The sequence below is a fragment of the Physeter macrocephalus genome, chromosome 6, assembly GCF_002837175.3.
Source record: "Physeter macrocephalus isolate SW-GA chromosome 6, ASM283717v5, whole genome shotgun sequence".
Taxonomy (NCBI): domain Eukaryota; kingdom Metazoa; phylum Chordata; class Mammalia; order Artiodactyla; family Physeteridae; genus Physeter; species Physeter macrocephalus.
Genome location: NC_041219.1, coordinates 1,683,540 through 1,704,742, shown reverse-complemented (window position 1 = coordinate 1,704,742; position 21,203 = coordinate 1,683,540). Strand labels below are relative to the sequence as shown.

At 39.2% G+C, this 21,203-nt stretch overlaps 1 protein-coding gene across 3 annotated transcripts in view; it reads right to left on the bottom strand.

Moving 5' to 3' along the window:
- LEMD3 (LEM domain containing 3) overlaps positions 1–18,795 on the bottom strand; it is a 91,360-nt gene extending 72,565 nt beyond the window's left edge. For 2 of the 3 annotated variants that reach the window (XM_024122872.3, XM_028490351.2), the window contains exon 1: positions 16,038–18,795. In XM_024122872.3, the coding sequence (XP_023978640.1) occupies positions 16,038–17,586 (1,549 nt within the window). In that variant the 5' untranslated portion in view covers positions 17,587–18,795. The remainder of the gene's footprint in view (positions 1–16,037) is intronic. The other variant, XM_024122871.3, reaches the window with a different exon arrangement.
- Between the last annotated feature and the right edge of the window lie 2,408 nt (positions 18,796–21,203).

Genomic DNA, 21,203 nt, shown 5'->3' with positions numbered 1-21,203 from the left:
TATCCTTCAGCTGAAAGCATCTGAACGGAGCAAATGAGGAGTTCCAATCTGGTAAAGGGGAAGTGGGAACACGAGAGAGAAATGCAGTACAGTACACGGCTAGGGGACGGGCTTCCACATCACACTGCCACAGTTCAACCAACAACGTAATGCCACAACTCCCCTCTCTGACCTATAACCTTGGACACAGTGATTAGCCTCATCTTCCATTAGATTCTTCATTTATCAAATCATGTAAAAAATGCTTAAGACTTAAATGCTTAAGTGTAAACATTTATGTTTATACTTGCCAAGCACCCACTAAGTGGACCTACTATTTATTATAGAGCATTATACTACATGAAATAAGTCAGACAGAGAAAGACAAATTCTGTACGATCTCACTTGTATGTGGAATCTAAAAAAAAAAAAAAAAAAAAAACAAGCTTGTAGAAACGAGCAGATTGGTGGCAGCCAGAGGTGGGGGGTAGGGAGGTGGGTGAAATGGGTGAAGGTGGTCAAAAGGTACACATTTCCAGTTATAAGATGAATAAGTCCTGGGGATGTAATGTACAGTATGGTGACTATTTAACAATACTGTACTGTATAAATGAAAGCTGCTAAGAGAGTAGGTCTTAAAAGTTCTCATTACAAGAATATAACTATATATGGTGACGGATGTTAACTAAACTTATTGTGGTAATCATTTCACAAAACATACATATATCAAATCATTACGTAGTACACCTTAAACTAACACAATGTTATATGTCAATTATATGTCAATTTTTTTTCTTTTTTTTTTCTTTTTTTTTTTCTTTTTTTTTTTTGCGTTATGCGGGCCTCTCACTGCTGTGGCCCCATGGCTCACGGGCCCAGCCGCTCCGCGGCATGTGGGATCTTCCCGGACCGGGGCACGAACCCGTGTCCCCTGCATCAGCAGGCAGACTCTCAACCACTGCACCACCAGGGAAGCCGTCAATTTTTTTTAAAAAAGAAAAAATTTGAAGTACTGAGCACTCAGATGTTTAACCAAGATCACAGTAGAACGCCAAGAAGCTTAGGCCAGCATAAGAACAGGAATTAAGAGACAGAAAAGTATAAGAAGAGAAAACATAAAAAGCCAAAAATAAACTTGCTTCCTCCTAATCCAACTCCCACAGAACATGACCCACACTCTGAGGACCTAAAACTTACACCAATACTATACTAGTACTAAGACAGGATATGCTTTTTTTAATTGAAGTATGGTTACTATACAATATAAGCTACAGGTATACAATACAGTGATTCACAATTTTTAAAGGCTATACTCCATTTACAGTTATAAAACACTGGCTATGTTCCCTGTGTTGTACAATATATCCTTGTAGCTTATTTTATACATAACAGTTTGTACCTCTTAATCCCCCACCTCTACGTTGCCCCTCTTCCCCTTCCTCTCCACTGGTAACCATTAGTTTGTTCACTATAACTGTCAGTCTGCTTTTTTCTTATATTCACTAGTTTGTTGTATTTTTTAGAATCCACATATAAGTAATATCATAGAGTATTTGTCTTTCTCTGACTTATTTCACTTAGCATAATACCCTCCAAGTCCATTCATGTTGTTGCAAATGTCAAAATTTCATTATTGTTTATGGCTGAGTAGTATTCCATTGTATATATACATATATGCCACATCCTCTTTATCCATTTATCGGTTGATGGACACTTAGGTTGCTTATCTTGGCAATTGTAAATAATGCTGCTGTGAACATTAGAGCGCATGTATCTTTCTGAATTAGTGTTTTTAAAATAGGATATGGTTTTAAATAGGCTTCTATGGGCTAGCCTGGGAACTTAGAAATAGTGTAGTTAGATATGTTCCAAGTTCAAACAACTATTTTACACATGATCTGCAAGACAACCATTCAAAAATTAAGGACTGTCCATTTTTTTCTTTTAGAAGTAAACAGCTTGTCTTTGTGAGCAAACATTGTCTATGAATCTAAACGTAATTCAAAGAAATTACTCAAATTCATTAATGTTGCAAAGTATAAATCCATCATAAAATAACACCATGCAAAAGAACTGAGATAATTTTTATAATTCAAAGAGCATGATGAATAAGATCATCCCAAAATCTTTCTCAAAGTGAGGTACTGAAACCTTAAAAATTTTTTTTACTACAACAAAAGTTTTATTAGTCATCCTGTTTTCATTTTTCTCAATAGTAGCTGACTTTTCCCTTATCTCCCAAAAGAGTCATGTGCCAGAATCAAAAGGTCATCCCTCCCTCCTACATGTCTACTTTGAAGAGCTATACAAAGCAGTTTACAACAGGACATGGTGAAAAGAATATAAAGGAATATTCCCAATTAGAAATATAAGTAAGAATTTAGGGGATACCTCTTCCACTTTAACCTAAAAATGCTCTGTATTTATATTTTAAAATAAGAACTAATTAAATCAAAAGTCACTGCAGTGAATCAAAAATAACTGAGCAGTGGAAGAACTAAATCTCATTCACCAACCTGCCTTCGGTAAGTGGCCATGCTTTAAAACAGTGCAATACAATGAAAAGGACAAGAATTTTGGGGTCAGAATTGGTTTTAAATCCCTGCTCTCCTACAGACTACCTGTTTGACCTTAGACCTTAAACAAATTAACATCTCTTACACATCACTGTATTTATAAAATGAGAAGAGTAAAATCTGCATCATGGAATTATAAAGATTAACTGAAAATATTATAGAGAACACACTGCAAGGCACATTGTAAGATTCAAAAATTAGTAGCTGTTAGATCTCATTAAACCAACAATATAACTCCATAACTCAGGGCAGTCTACAGCTGCGCTATCCTATATAGTAGCCACTAGCCACATGTGGTCACTGAGCACTTGAAATTTAGCTAGTCTGATTTGAGACAGGCTGCAGGTATAAAATAGGTTGTTAGTACAAAAAAAGAATGAAAAATATCTCAATAATTTTTAAACTGATTATGCTGAAATAATATTCTAGATTACCAGATTAAGTAAAATCTATTATTAAAGTTAACTTCACCTGTTTCTTTTTACATTTTAATATGGCTACTGGAAAAACTAAAATTACACATGTAGTTTATATTTCTATTAGACAGCTCTGGTCTGAAACCGCATCTTTGATACAATTTCAAATGCAAAATGAGATGAAAATTTCATTATGTGCTTCATATGAATTATTTAGGAGACTGAAGATCCTAATGTACTTTAAATTCCTTATAATTTAATTAGCATGATTTTAATGTTTATCAAATTCATTTTATTATTTCATCCCCCCCCAACTTCTTGATTACCCCCATTCAATCTATTGCCTATTCATGGGGATACACCTCACCTTCCCACTTTACCAATAATAGTACTCATGGTATCTTACAAACTGGATGAAGAACAGCATGTGACAGGCCATTCTTCTCTACCAGCTGCAAGTACTGTCTGTCCTTCAGATAATGTCAACAGAAGACTCATCCATATTCCTAAGAAATGTTTTTCTGTCTCAAATTCACTACTATATTTTGGATTAAAGCAATGTATCCCATCTCTGTCTTTCCTATCAGCAAGTCTACCTTCTAGCAGTCCAGGAGGCTAAAATCTAGTTTCAAATTGTGCTTCATAATCTACATTAATATAACTGCAAAGACAGAAAATTCTTTTTCAGCACCTAGAGATAAGGCACTAACTAGGTAATGTAAAAAGATGATTCCTTTTATCTGCTCAGACAACTTGAGAGAAAGTTTAAAAAAATACTGATAAGAACTATAAATTTAACCAACTCTTCCATTACTTATTAACATTACCGACAGGACATGTCACAGTGCTGAACACGTGCTGCTTAAATTAAACTACTATAGCTGGGAAATTCTAACTTACAGCATTAAAAATATACATTTATACATCACTTCTAATTTCTCCAAAGCATTTCCATAGACATTATCACATCAGTTCCCTACAAAAGTCACTGGCTGGAAGTAGAGCTGATTTTGACAGATGCAAAAACCAAAGCCCAGAGGTCACAAGCAATTTACCTGCCCAAATAAAGTTAGTAGGTGAGAAAAAATACATAAGAAAATCTACGGCTTCCCAGTGGCTAAGACTGTGGACCCTTAGTCAGATCATGGGTTCAAATGCTGGTTTTAAAACTTAGTAGCTGTGGGATCTTACGACAAGTCACACCTAACCCTATTCCCTCTATATTTCAGTTTTCTCATGGAGATAATATTAATAGTTTCCTTCATGGAAATTAATATAAAGGTGCTCACACATAGAAAGTTCTCAATAAATGCTTTTATCATTTAAGCCTTTAGAATCTAAAAGAAGGGACATTTAAAGGTGATTTTATTTTAAAAAACAAAGTAAGTCTTTTGTCATAAGCATAAGAACATTCCTAGAACATCTTAAACCACAATCATAAACGTTTCAAATTGATAATATTTTCATTTTTGACAAATTCATTCTTCATGTCTCTTCCTTTTTTACTCTTTAAATTACTTCTAAAATCCTGTAAGAAATGAAACTATTTCTTTTGTAGTAAACTTTATCATAGGGCATATTCAAATTTGCAGAAACTAATTTTTAAAGTCATGGTTCCGGAGTCACAATGGACAAATCTGAAACAATGTTGCACAGTAACCAAATCTCAGTTCTGAAGGCTAGCTAGTGCATTTTAGGAAAAAGAAGAGAATGGGGGGGCTAGGAGGGGGAGGGAGGCAGTATGCTGGGGAAAGAGTATCCCTGCTACAATTCTAAAAAGCATATACTCATCTTCTGGTATCATATAGTAGGCGCTCAATAAATAATTTATGAGTAAATGGATGAATGAACAGGAGAACTAAATCAAGCAAGAAAGCATTTGTGTTACTGTAGTAGGTGTCCTTCTAAACCCAGAAGTCATTACCAAGGTTGACCAAGGTTCTAAGCCATAGCCCAGGGACTGGAAGAAACAAATATTCTAAGATTTCCTCCTGCTAATTAATTTCAGTGACTCTCTTTTTATGTGTTTAAAAAATGATACCTAGGTTGACATGTATAAACTGATGTGTATGAAATGGATGACTAATAAGAAAAAATAAATAAATAAAAAATAAATGAACATTAAAAAAAAATTATACCTAGGTGAATTCCTACGGAGCAAAAACTTCCTTTATAAGTATAAAGTGCTTTCAGGAATTAGCCACAGCCAGCAAATTCCTTTTGTAAATATATACACACATAAAAGGGGTCTCTAACTGCAAAACAAAATTGATGTACTATGTGTTAAAATGCCCATTGCTTCTAAAGGATTTTTTTCCATTCATGTATATTCAGGACAGGAGAGCAATTGTTGGTGTATACTTAATCACTTATCACTCAACTTGCAGTTTTGCACCCAGCCTTATTTTAAATGTTAGCTTGCCATTTGATATCAACATAGCTATAAAGATGAGTTTAGAAGTCATCTTGCAAAAACATTTTAAGCAAAAAACTATGGATATAGAGCAATAATTCTGCTACCCAGGCAAAACAAGTGGTATAATTTTAAACTCTATACCTCTAGAAATAAAGAAAAAAAATTAAGACCTTGTAAAAATAATAATGACGGCTTCAATGTGACAGACTTATCCTATTTTCAGATATTACCTGTTAGTATAAATTTTTACAATCTTTTTGAAAAGCTAATTTCCTTAGAAATATATTTTCAAAAGAATGATGTAAAACATGTAAAATTTAACTATAAAATGTTAGATAAATAAATATTAAACACTTCCTTCCTGGTCAACTCTTGTTTTGTCTTGTTTTTTAAGATTTTACTTGTTTATTTATTTATTTATTTATTTGGCTGTGCTGGGTCTTCGTTGCTGCACGCTGGCTTTCTCTAGTTGTGGCAAGTGGGAGCTACTCTTCGTTATGGTGCATGGACTTCTCATTGCAGTGGCTTCTCTTGTCGCAGAGCACGGGCTCTAGGAGTGCGGGCTTCAGTAGTTGCAGCATGCAGGCTCAGTAGTTGCAGCACGCAGGCTCAGTAGTTGCAGCACACAGGCCCTAGAGCGTGCAAGCTTCAGCAGTTGCAGCACACGGGCTCAGTAGTTGCGGCGTGTGGGCTCTAGGGAACATGGGCTTCAGTAGTTGTGGCACTCGGGCTCAGTAGTTGCAGCGCACGGGCTGAGTTGCTCCCAGCATGTTCAACTCTTGTTTAAAAATTATTTTTGACAGTGATGCTAATAAAGAATATTAATTAGATCAAATTTTACGTATTTTTTTAAACTATCACTTGTGTGATTCAGGTTAAAACTTGCATTATTGGGGCTTCCCTGGTGGCGCAGTGGTTGCGAGTCCGCCTGCCGATGCAGGGGAACCGGGTTCGCGCACCAGTCTGGGAAGATCCCACATGCCGCGGAGCGGCTGGGCCAGTGAGCCATGGCTGCTGAGCCTGTGCGTCCGGAGCCTGTGCTCTGCAACGGGAGAGGCCACAACAGAGGGAGGCCCGCATACCACAAAAAAAACAAAACAAACAAACAAAAAATGCATTATTAAAACAGCAAAATCCAAATATACTGCTACTGGTTCACTTTAAAATCTGTTAAAAATAAATTCTGAGTATGAAAGTCAAAATATAAAGTTATGAGAAAAATAAAGTTATGAGACTCTATACATGTTATAATAATTTCTACAATTAGTATTGTGCTGGATTCCCAAATTAAATAGTAGCAATTTTTATTGTATAATAAATTTATAGAGGATTAGATAAAGATATACCATTAGTAATATGCTTTTCGTAAAGAAGTTACTACTACTTGCTTACCATATATTTTACAGACTTCCAAAAGTTTAAGGTATACTTCATTTTTTATTTATTTACTTATTTAATTTTTGGCTGCGTTGGATCTTCGTTGCTGTGCACAGGCTTTCTCTGGTTACGGCGAGCAGGGGCTACTCTTTGTTGCAGTGTGCAGGCTTCTCACTGTGGTGGCGTCTCTTGTTGCGGAGCATGGGCTCTAGGCTCGCGGGCTTCAGTAGTTGCGGCACGTGGGCTCAGTAGTTGTGGCTCATGGGCTCTAGAGCACAGGCTCGGTAGTTGAGGTGCACGGGCTTAGTTGCTCCGCAGCATGTGGGATCTTCCCAGACCAGGGCTCAAACCCATGTCCCCTGCATTGGCAGGCGGATTCTTAACCACTGCGCCACCAGGGAAGTCCAAGGTATACTTCATTTTTAAACTCTTATAAACTAAATATCTCTTTGAACTGACGTTATAACCTCTTTGCTCTGAGGTTCCTTTTATTTAGATAAAACATTTTTCAGATAGGTAAACATATAGAATGATTAGTGAGCGAGGAGAAGCTATTTTAAAACTTCATAACTCTACTGAGGAATCATAAAAATATCTAATTTTTTAAAACATCCCTGAAATTACAGAATGCTTCATTCCCATTGAAATATACACATAGGGAAAATACATTCAAAGCTTTTTTAAAAGGTGCAAAAAAAGGGAGAACAAATGTACTAAAAGATTTTTACATCTTGAAAATGAACAATGGAAAACCTAAGTTTTAAAGTGGTAATGCAGGGGACTCCCCTGGTGGTCCAGTGGTTAAGACTCCGTGCTTCCAACGCAGGGGGCACGGGTTCGATCCCTGGTCAGGGAACGCCGCGTGGCCAAAAAATAAAATAAAATAATTTTTAAAAATTAAAAAAAAAGAAGTGGTAATGCAAATCAGAGGACCACTATCCCCACCAGTTTTGAGACTATCTTTTAAAAATTAGAAATAGTATCATATGCCTTATAGTTTTACATACTATATAATTTGTATTATATTACAGCAGACTGCCCTCCTCATATATCAATGAATTAATTAATCTAAAACCTTATAGAAGGATAAACAGTTCCACATGAACACGGGCTCAGTAGTTGCGGCGTGTGGGCTCTAGGGAACATGGGCTTCAGTAGTTGTGGCACTCGGGCTCAGTAGTTGCAGCGCACGGGCTGAGTTGCTCCCAGCATGTTCAACTCTTGTTTAAAAATTATTTTTGACAGTGATGCTAATAAAGAATATTAATTAGATCAAATTTTACGTATTTTTTTAAACTATCACTTGTGTGATTCAGGTTAAAACTTGCATTATTGGGGCTTCCCTGGTGGCGCAGTGGTTGCGAGTCCGCCTGCCGATGCAGGGGAACCGGGTTCGCGCACCAGTCTGGGAAGATCCCACATGCCGCGGAGCGGCTGGGCCAGTGAGCCATGGCTGCTGAGCCTGTGCGTCCGGAGCCTGTGCTCTGCAACGGGAGAGGCCACAACAGAGGGAGGCCCGCATACCACAAAAAAAACAAAACAAACAAACAAAAAATGCATTATTAAAACAGCAAAATCCAAATATACTGCTACTGGTTCACTTTAAAATCTGTTAAAAATAAATTCTGAGTATGAAAGTCAAAATATAAAGTTATGAGAAAAATAAAGTTATGAGACTCTATACATGTTATAATAATTTCTACAATTAGTATTGTGCTGGATTCCCAAATTAAATAGTAGCAATTTTTATTGTATAATAAATTTATAGAGGATTAGATAAAGATATACCATTAGTAATATGCTTTTCGTAAAGAAGTTACTACTACTTGCTTACCATATATTTTACAGACTTCCAAAAGTTTAAGGTATACTTCATTTTTTATTTATTTACTTATTTAATTTTTGGCTGCGTTGGATCTTCGTTGCTGTGCACAGGCTTTCTCTGGTTACGGCGAGCAGGGGCTACTCTTTGTTGCAGTGTGCAGGCTTCTCACTGTGGTGGCGTCTCTTGTTGCGGAGCATGGGCTCTAGGCTCGCGGGCTTCAGTAGTTGCGGCACGTGGGCTCAGTAGTTGTGGCTCATGGGCTCTAGAGCACAGGCTCGGTAGTTGAGGTGCACGGGCTTAGTTGCTCCGCAGCATGTGGGATCTTCCCAGACCAGGGCTCAAACCCATGTCCCCTGCATTGGCAGGCGGATTCTTAACCACTGCGCCACCAGGGAAGTCCAAGGTATACTTCATTTTTAAACTCTTATAAACTAAATATCTCTTTGAACTGACGTTATAACCTCTTTGCTCTGAGGTTCCTTTTATTTAGATAAAACATTTTTCAGATAGGTAAACATATAGAATGATTAGTGAGCGAGGAGAAGCTATTTTAAAACTTCATAACTCTACTGAGGAATCATAAAAATATCTAATTTTTTAAAACATCCCTGAAATTACAGAATGCTTCATTCCCATTGAAATATACACATAGGGAAAATACATTCAAAGCTTTTTTAAAAGGTGCAAAAAAAGGGAGAACAAATGTACTAAAAGATTTTTACATCTTGAAAATGAACAATGGAAAACCTAAGTTTTAAAGTGGTAATGCAGGGGACTCCCCTGGTGGTCCAGTGGTTAAGACTCCGTGCTTCCAACGCAGGGGGCACGGGTTCGATCCCTGGTCAGGGAACGCCGCGTGGCCAAAAAATAAAATAAAATAATTTTTAAAAATTAAAAAAAAAGAAGTGGTAATGCAAATCAGAGGACCACTATCCCCACCAGTTTTGAGACTATCTTTTAAAAATTAGAAATAGTATCATATGCCTTATAGTTTTACATACTATATAATTTGTATTATATTACAGCAGACTGCCCTCCTCATATATCAATGAATTAATTAATCTAAAACCTTATAGAAGGATAAACAGTTCCACATGATTCCTAATCGTCAAGTGAGTACAAATTTGTACTTTCTTGTACTAACGTTGTTAGGTTTCAAAGATTATCCTTGGCACTTCTAGGATTTCATGCATTAAGCAGTTTCACCCATCCACATCTTTCATAATTTCCTAGATAATAATAATAGTGGAGAACATATACAGAGCCCTTATGTACTTGCACATATTAAAAGGCAATCTAGCAGGGTGGTTAAGTGCCACTATCTGAGTCCAAATACTGCCTCTACACTCATGACCCTAGGCAAGTCATGTAACTTCTCTGTGTCTCAGTTTCTTTATCTATAAAATGGGATAAATACCTGCCTCATGAAGATTACTTGACAATTATAATTGCTTAGGCTCAGTGCCTGGCACAGAGTGCTACATAAGTGTTAGCTGCTGTTATTATTATTCCTATGTGTCATGTGCTGAGTCGAGTACTTTACATGCATTATTTCATTTAATTCTCACTTAACTCTATTTTACAGATAAGAATATTGAGGTTTACAGGGGTTCAGCAACTTGCCTTTAATAAAAAAGCTAAGAGGAAGGGCCCAAATTCAAACCCAGGTTGCCTCGTTAATGATCCAAGCCCTGATATCTATGCCAATGTTTCAAACTAGGCTTCATAAATACACTCATAGGGAACTTACAAGTTTTCACTCTGATGATTTTTATTTTAAATTATGCTAGAGATAATTTTCAGATGAAAGACATTTTTACATAGTAGATTTTAATTTCTCAAATCATCAGACTGGGATATGCAATCCCCTGGTATTCCCTGGAATATTCTTAGAGGTTTAAGAATTTTTTTGTTCTTACAAAGTAGTTAACTTCTCACTCAGCTTTCATTCTTCAAGAATGAGGGCAACAACTACTTTTCAAAATCCTTATGCCCATTTCATTACAGATTCAAAGTTTTGACGTTTTGGCTAGTCTAACTACTTGAAAAAGTAAAAATATAATTTTTTTAAAACTATGGTACCTTTTGCAGCACTCGGTCTTGTCTTTAAGAACAAAACATCCACACGAAAAGAAGAAACAAATATTAAAAAGGTATCTATTCCTTTAGTAAACAGTACTTTACTTTCACATTAAGCATCAGTCTCTCATCTTTAATCCAATTATATAACTACAATAGCCTACAGGATATTGCTACTTGAATAACTCAAAAAATAAGCCCCAAATAAACTCATTTTCTCTATGCCGCCTTCCCCCCAATGAGATCACTTTTCAACATCTCTAATTCCTGTCAATGGTATTACTGTTCTCTCAGTCATCCAGGCTCATGACCCTGTGGTCAAGAGAGAGAAATGAAAGAGCCTGTGCTCTTTTCCAGTGTACTCAATTCCTCCTGTAGGAACATTACCTCAAGGAGCTGTAATCTATCTGGCACAGTGGACATACACAATTATAAACATGAAATAAAGGCTATGAAGGATGCATAAGATCTTCTTTGAGTAGAGAATAATGGGCCAAACTCTAGGGTAAAGAGGATAAGGAGACAGAGAAGACATCCAGAGGTGAGACTTTTAAGAACGAATAGCAGTTAACAGAGAGGAAGAAACAACCTGCACACGCACAAAGGCACAAAAATCTCAGTGACATATTCAGTGAACACCAAGTAGTGTTCCAGAAAGTTCCAGTTTTCCAGAAAGTAAAGTGTGATAACAGGGACTGCTAAGAAAGGAAGCTAGAAAGAGCAGGCATACTTAGATCACGAACAGTTTAGCCAAGGAGTTTACATTCTATCCAATGAGTAAGGGAAAGCCATTGAGTAATTTTAAGCATGAATGAATTACTGCATTCTTGTTTTAGAAATATTGCTCTGACACTGAAAAACAGACGGGAAGAGCTACAGCCAAGAAGCACGGACAACTGTTAGAAGACTGCTAAATCAGTTCAAGCAAGAGACTAGCCTAGAGCAGTGGGGAATGGAGAGAAATAGATTGAGTCAAAAGATAGGTAGCAGGTAAAACTACAGGATTTGGTAACAAGACAGACTGTGGTTTGAGGTTTGGTAGGAAGATGGAGGAAAGGAAGGAATCAAGGCAAATTCAAGGTTTTTAGCTTGAGCTCTGGGTGGATGGAAATGCCATTAACTAAAACAGGGAACAAAACAGGAGAAACAAGGTAAAAGGAAGTAAAGCTGATGAGTACAGATGGTGTTAGTACTTCTGGTACATCCAGAAGAAATTGTCTAATAAATGGTTAAGTCTAGAACCCAAGAGAGAAAAATTTAAGATGAAAATATAAAATTGGGAGGTATTAGCCAGTAGGGTGGATGAAACTGCCTAGGAAAACTGTACGAAAGGATAAGAGTTCCAGAGACCACCAATATTTAAAACACAGGCAGACAAATAAATGAAAAGTAGAAGAGAGTGGTGATACAGAAGTTTGGAAAGGAGAGAGTTTCATGAAGAAGGTAATTGTCAATGTATTGAATGTATCAAGCAGGTCAAGAGAAGAACTTTAAAGCTTCTCTCGGTTGGCAATTGAGTAACTGGTGACAGAAAGGATGCAGAGGAATGGATGGTTAAAAAAAAAAAAGCTAAACTAGACAGGGGTTGAGTGAATGGCAGGGGAGGAAAGAGTAATCTTGGCTGAGATGAGACTAAGAGCTAGAGGAGAACAGAGGGTTAAAGAACATTTTCAGGATGGCAGAGATTTTAGCATTTTTATAGGGCTAGAAAGGGACCAGTGAAATGTGAGATTTTAAAATTATGCCTTCGTACTTAAACTTACTATAAGGAAAGTTACCCATTATACAATACTAAGTGAAAAAAGAAATTGAAGAATATGTATAGTAGGATGTTACTTAAAATAAAATTCAGACTCTGTTTTATGCCTTTCAAGTTACTATCATTACCTTGTGTTAGCAACTATCTGAAATTCTTATTTGTTTAGTTGTCTATCTTCCCCCCTAGAATGTAAGCTCCATGAGAAGAGAGATTTCACCTGCCTTGTTCTCCACATATTCCTGCTGCTTAAAATAGTGCTTGGCACATAGTAGGCACTCTACTGTTGAACAAAAATGTGTATGTGCACACACACATACATCTATATGAATGCATGTATTTACATGAAAAGCATAAAGAAAGTTCTAATTTATTACTTGAACTTATTTATGCCAGGGGTGAGTGTGAGACTAGGAGGAGAGGTAAACAATACTGATTCATTTTTTGCTTCATAGATCTCTATTCAAATTTTCTACAAAAATCATGTCTTTTGTAACTGAAAAACAACTTTTAATAATGATCGGATGAGCCTAAGAAAGTTAATCTATTCTGCCTCTCTATTTTCTTTTGGTGGGTTGTCTTGATCTAATCTGATTGCAGGCTGATCCTTGAGCTGTTTTGGTAGGGCAGTTCAAAGTCAGAATCTTAAACCTTAGAGCTGGAAAGAACGTAGACATCATCTAAGCCAACCCCCTAGTTTTACAGATGAGAAAGCAGACACTCACAGTAATTTAATAAAAGGTAACTTAATTAATAAAATTAGGGTACCGATGAGAAGTTTTTAAAGAACAAATGATTAGGAACTATTTAAAAGGCAAATCTATTATATGCTATACATAATTTAAATGATAACTAATGAAAGCTTACTAAAGCTTACTCTCACATATAACCTACAATCTTCTGGTGAAATTATTACTCAAAGTAAAACTATTTCCTTAAGCACACTATTTGACCAATGAACCCTACAGTTAAGCACTGGCTAACCATTATAATATGACAAAGGATTCAGAATACATAAATATAGGGAGTGAAGTTATTCACCGTTAGGTGTGCAAACTAACTGAACCAACGGGCACTTCTTTCTACCAGGATACACAATAGGTCAAGTATATAATACATTTAAGGATTCATCACACTTTGACTCAAATGTCTGTATCAATGTCTACAATGTGTATTTAATAGAATTTAATAAAAATTAAATTTTGAATAGGTAAGAAATACACTATTTACAGAAATGACTTAACTATTTCTCTTTACATATATACTGTAGTTTACCAGGAATACAACAAATTTTATCTAAACTTCCGAATATCACTTTCAGCTTGTTTACAAACTATCTCATTTGATCCTCACAACAACTCCATAGACAGCAGAAATTATTACTCCCATTTAATATATAAGAATGAGGCTCAGAGGTTAACTTGACTAAGGTCATTTTGACAAGTCCTAGGACCCAGATCCTCTACCTCTTAGCCACTGTTCTTTCCATCACCCAAGCTACCTCATATTTACCATTTATTAAAGTGCAAACCACTTTATAATTTCCTTCCTTCCACAATGGTGGAGGTGGGGAGGGCAGGTACCTAAGCCCTAGCAATCCTATCCCTTTCTATTCCATTTGAAAGTTTAGTACTTAAGAGAATATTAGCCATTCATCTTAATAGTGACAAGAAAGATGTGACAAGTCACCTTATAGTTGAGAATTGTGCACATCAGTAATTCTGTATGAAATCCTACCAAGTATTCAATTATTTTCTTAATTCTAATAAAAGTATCCTCTTATTTAGAAAGCTCTCTATAAACAATACCCAAGGTAGTATGGGCTTAATAGTTGAAAAAAATCTGAAACCAAATCTTAGTCCTATCACTCACTAGCTGTTCAACTGTGGGTACATTTCTTAACTTCTTTGAGTCTCACTGTCCTCATCTCTAGAGTGATGATGACACCATCTACCTCTGTGAGTTGTTGGGCAGATTGAGTGATAATATGTGCAAAGCCTTTAGTTCTTAGAATAGAACCAGGTTCTGTTGGAGAAACGAACATGCAGGAAGGCACTGCTCATGGGTAATGTCATTTATGTGAACTTTACTAGTATAACTTCTAGTGTGACCTTATTTCTTGTCTCTAATATCTGGGGCAGGATACAATATATCACTCTTGCTCCCAGGGTACCAATTTACAGTGAGTGCTGGATTTCAGCCCTCTTCTAAATCCTCTATTTAAGGAATATCATAATCTATTATTTGACTATCTTAGAATTGGCCATACCAAACCAAAGCTTACACTATTTTCACTCCACTCTTTTAAGTCTGCTAACTGCATCATTCACTATTTTGAAATAAAATAAGAGTAAGCCAATTTTATAAATACAAATCATGATACAGCGAATTCATGTTGGGTGAAAAGGGCAGGAAGTTTCAGGGGGCAGGGGGAGGGGAGAAGGACCTAACATTGACAAATTATGTATTCAGCAGTCCATCATGCATTAAATTTACTTCCTCTCTTTTAATCTTCCCAGGCATCATTCTAATCAAGATTAGCATCATTTTACAGATTTTGCAAGGGAAGCTTAAACTCTGGCTCACTCCCCCTTGCTCAAGGTACTATAACCTACAGGACGGCTCTTGCTCAACTCAAGGCCTTTCCTCCTCCTCTTGTAATCTCTGCCCAGAATGCTCTCCTGTCTCCTACAAGGCCGTCGCCTTCTCCTGCTTCAGGGCTCACTTCAAACAGTTCCTACTCTATCTCTAAAGTAGAATACACCAATTACTCCATCATTATTTCCTTCACAGAACACAAAGCCATCAGTATTCATCTTCTTCCTGTGTTGAAGGACAGCACAGATGATGCTGGCTTAATGAATGAGTGAACACACCTGCCTACAGACATTTGGCAAGTAAAAGGCAGGGCCTGGAGACCAATCCAGATTAATCTGACTGCAAACCCCTGCAGTTCCCTACCACTGTTTTTTTTCACTGGTGGAAGGGGAGGTGCTTCGGGCTGGGAAATCAATGTAGAGGTATGCCTTCCTACCTTCTATCTGTATTCATTCACTTTAAAGAAATTAGAGAACTACCTACACATATACTTAATACTACAAAACATTTAACCAGAATTTCAAGAGGTCTTACAAGGTCTTTCAAGAGGCCTTTTAGAACCACAACTCAATTTGGGAAAACAAAAACAAACAAAAAACCCACTCATTTATGATGCCCCTGAACAATCAAACTACCTCCAAACTGTTGAGTAATTGGATTGGCATCTCCACATTTGGTTATTTAAGGCCAAAAGAAAATTTAAGTCACACGTATAAATAAATGCATTTTACTAACAGACTTGCTTGTAATACTTTGTTCTTTTATAAGATGTTCTGAATTTCCCAATACTTCATACAGAAAAATCTTAAAACCAGCCATGGGATTATCATTCTTATCACGGTAATCATGTTCTTTCTTAAAGAAAGATGATACGAATGCACTCCATCTGTTGTGTTTCACTATTAAACCATGTTCTTGCAGACAGAAGTCACCTCGGGTAAAACGCCCAGTGCGGTGAGAGCCGACCACTAACAACATTCCCTTTGTTGCCTTCCCCACGAGGTTTAATACTTACTGCTGAGTCCTCCATCCTCGGAGACTCCTGTTCCTCTCATTCCTAGGTAAGTCAGTCCCAATATGAGGAAAAATAGGCAGGCAGCAGTTAAGAGAAACATCGACAAGTAGTGGGCACTGAAACCCCCAGTTGGGGACACCTCCTCCCGTTTAAATTGCTGGAGAAGTTCCTCCTCAGGTTCGGAAAGCTTCGGTTTGTTATATGTGTTCTTCAGGTAGGTATGATTGGAGCCCGTATGATTGGAGTGATTGATCCTGAGTGAACTAGAGGCGGCCACCGCCGCACTGGGAGGGAGGCTGTTGGAAAAAATCCTGGGGGAGTCCACGCCGAAGGCCACACCGCCGATATGATTATTGGTTTTAAGAAGGGAGCCTGTGGACGAATCCAAGGTTGAGTCCACGTCCGCGAGCGGTGGCTGCAGGAGAGGGGCCAGTTTCTTAGCGTTAACGCGGTATCTAGGAATGGGGCTGGAGTCCGGGGGATCAAACCCTCCTCCCTGCTCCGCCGCGGCCGCCGCCGCCGCCGACTCTTCGACGTTTCGGCTCCTGTCTAGACTCCCGGCGGCCGCCGCCCTGTCATTCATCGCGATTCCTCCCCCTCCCTGAACTGAGGTCTCCAGTCGGCCGCCGGCCGATTTCGCAGGCAGGGGAGAGAGAGGCTTACTATGGCCCCGCCTGGGCCGATGCCGGGAAAGGGAGTCGTCCTTCAATACCTGTCTGCTGGAGGCCACGTCGTCGTCCTCCTCTTCTTCCGAGTCCGAATAGTTCTCCCGGCAGCTGTAGGGGAGAAGCCGGCTGCCATTCACGGTCCTGCCGGACCACAGCGGTTCCTCGGCCTCCGGGTCCCTATCCTCGCCGTCCTCTCCCTCCTGCTCCTCGTCGTCCGCCGCCCCGTCTCTCCCCGACGGGCTCTGCAGCTCGGCAGCCGCCGGCCTCCTGGCCCCCCACCACGAGTGGGGCTTCCTCCGCTCGGCCGAGTTGCTGTTAGTCACCTCGCTGGAGGCCAGGGGCGCCGACGTCGGTTTGAGCCCGCGATACTGGAGCGGAGCCCGGTCTTTCCTCCCGCCGCCGCCGCCGCCGCCGCCGCCGCCGGCCTGGTCCCGGGGACTGGCCTCCACGTCCGACTCGTCCGAGCTGAAGCCCAGCAGTACTTTGCTGCCAGCCGTGGGGGCGGCCGAGGCGCCCCCGGGCCCTCCCAAGGGGCTCTCCGGGCCAGAAGCCGAGATCCGGCCCAGGCCCCCAGGAGTCCGTAAGTAGGAGAGGTCGCCTGAGACCTGACGGACCCCCATCCCCACGGCCGCCGCCGCTGCTCCCGCGGCGGCAGCCGTGGCGGTTGCCGTGTTATTGTTATTACTGTTCCGCGTCTTGGTGCTGCGGCCCCCGGACCGGTGCTGCTGCTGCTCTTCCTCTCGAAGCTTCTTCAGCTTCTTGAGGTAGACCGGGCGGGTGCTCTCCGTCACTGGGCCAGGAGATAGGCCGTAACGGCGGAGCTGAGAGAAAAGCTCCTCATCCGAGAGCTGTTGAGGCGCCGAAGCCGCTGCTGCCGCCATTTTCTCTCCAGGGTGTTTTACAAGCTCCGCGCTACCGGAAGTGACGCGCCGCCCTAGACCCTGAACTAGACCGGACTGCGTCGCCCTCCCAGCGCCACTGGCGCCTTGGCCAATGGGAGGCGCGGGAGGAGCTCACCTGAGCGGGAAAGGGCCACCTGAGTCGCGCGCGGCAGAGACTTCTGTGCTTTCACCTCGGAGTGCCAGCGCTTTCTTCCCCTCCCTTTCTGTCACCTTCTCCGGCTGTTCTCTGCTCTGCCCTTCCCAGCGCCTCTCCCGGGAACTGCCTCTTGCCAAACCACACCTTGACCTCTTCTTCCCAGGTTCCTGCCACCGGGCAGTAATATTGAAGGGAAAAGTGAAGTTCATGGCAGTGGTTTTCTTTCATCTTGATTACCGCTGCCAAGGGGAGCTTAGAGACTTAAAGAAATCTTGATGGCCAGACGATTGGTAATTTCCCTGACTCCTGGTTCCCTCTTTTCGCTTTGTCTTTCCGACTGATTTATCAAAAAAAAAAAAAGTGAGTTACTCTCGCTGCTCATTTTGAGAAGCCGCTCCTCTAACATTCCAAGGAAAAGATAGAGTAAACCAGCCCGGATACAGTTTTCTTCAAGAGTGATGGCTATTCGTTCCCTAGTTAGTTGTAAGGTATTACCGTTTTTCCCCTTTTAAAATCTGATAACCTTGATAGGTCGTCGTTTTTGGAATTGAAAGAGCCAATCACATTATATGACTGAAAAAAAAGAGAACGCACCATCCTGCTTATTTCCTTCTTAAGACCTTTCCAACCTATAGTTAGTTATTTATTGTTAATGAGAATTTTTATGCATTTGTTTTCCTATTTTTTAATTTATTTATTGTCTTATCCCTTTGAACTGTAAGCTTTATGAGCAGAGGAACCTTGCTTCGCCCCTTTAGTGCCTGACTCTTCAGGCACGTTCAGTAAACGTTTGTTGAACTAATTAATGAATTGCAAAGCTAGGATGGTGTGAGATGAATATTTTGACATGGGAGTAGTGACAGATGAAGAGGAGAAACCTTCACAAACAGTCAAAAAAACAGAAACGATTAAGACCTGGATATCCAACCCCCTCATTTATAGACTAGGAAATTAATCTCAGATGAAATTTTCCCAGTTTGGTAAAGATCGCTTCCCTTCTCCTCCAACACTGGCAGAGCTGACACTTCTTGAATACTTAAACCCTAGCAGCTACATGGCAGCACCTAGCACAGTATCTGGCACACTATGATCATTTTTGTCAAATTATTTTGCCCTATTACATTATACACATCTGAATGGAAAAATATGTTAGTCAAAAGCATAGATACTAGCTTTTCAACATCTTGAATCCAACAGCAGAATAATACTCAGTAACCTGAACTTTTGACTTTTCTTAGCAAAAGCTTGCTGTCTCCTCAAAAATGCTCTTACGTGGACGGGCACTTCCTTGTCCTTTATCAGAGGACTTTAAAATCTACAAATATTCCTGAATTCTAGGACTGTTAAGTACTTTAAAAAGCGCTTGACATAGAAAATTTTAGCCACTACGATGATAATGACCCCAAATGTATTACCATAATTGTTTGGGCGGGGAATCAAATGATTACAAACGTATTAGACCTGTGTCTCAGGATAGCAGAGGAGTTAAGCTGTGAGTCTGAAGTTAAGCAAAACTGGATGGGGACCCAGCCCTGTCGCTTACTTTCAACATTTGTTCCACACCCTACTGGCTCTCCAGGTAGGAATCATAGAAGTCAGCCTCTGATTTTCAGGAATCTTTTGATATCCTATAAGGATTTGCTGACCATTTATATTTCTGCCTGTGACTTAGGGCAAGTTATTTAATCTTTCTGAGCCTTAGTTTCTATATAAACAAAAGAGAGATGATGAACCTTCCTCAGAAGGCTATTTTAAGGATTAAATGAGAATATGTCTGCATAATTCTTAGCACCACACCTAACACACAAGGTACATTCAAATGTTAGCCAGTAATGTACAGCCAAGCATTGTGTGTGTGTTTGGTAGCATGGCTTCTGAGAGAGAACTCCATGTAACAGCAGTTAAGGAAAATACCACTGCACAGACAGAAGTAGAAATGGTGAACCTTTGCCCAAGGCATCAAATAATCACATTTAGTAATTAATGAAGACAAAGGGGTTTGGCAACCATAGTCCTTGGTCGTTTTAGCCCTTGGGGGCAGAAAGATTTGGAATGAACTAGGAACCAAAGGTCTGGAGTCTCCAAGTTATGGGACTTAGGGAAAATCTTAGGTTCTCAGAACCTCAATTTATTCTTTTCTAAAATGCTGATAATATTGTCTATCCTTCTTGGGCACACAATTAATATTCAATAAGTATCTGTTAAGAATAATGAATGAATGTATGTGAAAATTCTGTTCAAATACATTGTTTACATGCTAGGTATTATAGCCAGATAGTCACAATGATGAAAACTACAATTGGTATAAACTTTATACTTTACAAAGAGATTTTATATACATGGTCTCATGCAGTCTACAAGAAACCTTTTCTCCTTAAAGATACTGAGGACATGATTTATTGCATGGAACTATGTGGGGTTATAATTACCCTTTGAGTGTTTGAGCAGATCTTATACTTTCTAAGGAGAACCTTCACTGACTCAGCACTGTCACTACCTGCTTCCAAAGTTCTCCTCATTTACCAATGGATCTTACTCCTACTTCCAGAATGGCTAACTTTTAAAGCACAAGCCTCTAAATTAGCAACCTGCACCCATGGTCACCAGGGAATGCAATCTCAAACTCACTCCTGCTCTACAGCTTTCAAAATTTTGACTAAGGGAAACATTTATGAAGGATTATAGAAGGATAGGCAGTCTATCTCTTCCTCTATATGTTTTTAATATTATCTCTGACTTAAGCCTGCTGGTCAGAGACCAGTGAAGCTTGGGCCACATTGCTAACACCGTACTCCCCCTGGTTCCCAGTTAAAATACCTATTGCCATATTTCCCTTCATAGTCAGGACATCAGCCTTTATTGAAGGACCTTCTAAAGAATGATATGACACTCAGCATTATGTTCAGAGATATTGTTAAGTGTTTATTTCCTTAGATAATGTCCTTTCAGGCCTCAGTATTAGAAATAGTTGTACTTTTCCAGACAACTCATTTGTTTGGGTTGGTTTTGCTTTGTTTAATCTATTTATCGTTATTTTTTATTGAGGTAAAATTCACATAGCATAAAATTAACCATTTAAAAGTGCACGATTGGTGGCATTTCGTACATTTACAAAGTTGTGCAACCATCACCTCTATCTAGTTCCAAAACATTTTCAACATTCCCAAAGGAGACCCCATACCTATTATGCAGGCGTTCCCTATTTCTCCCCCTCTTCAGCCCCTGGCAACCTAATCTGCTTCCTGTCTCTATGGATTTAACTATTCTGGATATTTCATATAAATGGACTTATACAATAATGTGACCTTTTGTGTCTGACTCCTTTCACTTAGCGTTTTGAAATTCATCAGGATGTAGCATGTGTCAGTACTTCATTTCTTTTTATGGCTGCATAGTATTTCCTAGCATGGATATACTACATTTTGTAGATAATTCATCCATTGATGGAAATTTTGGTGGT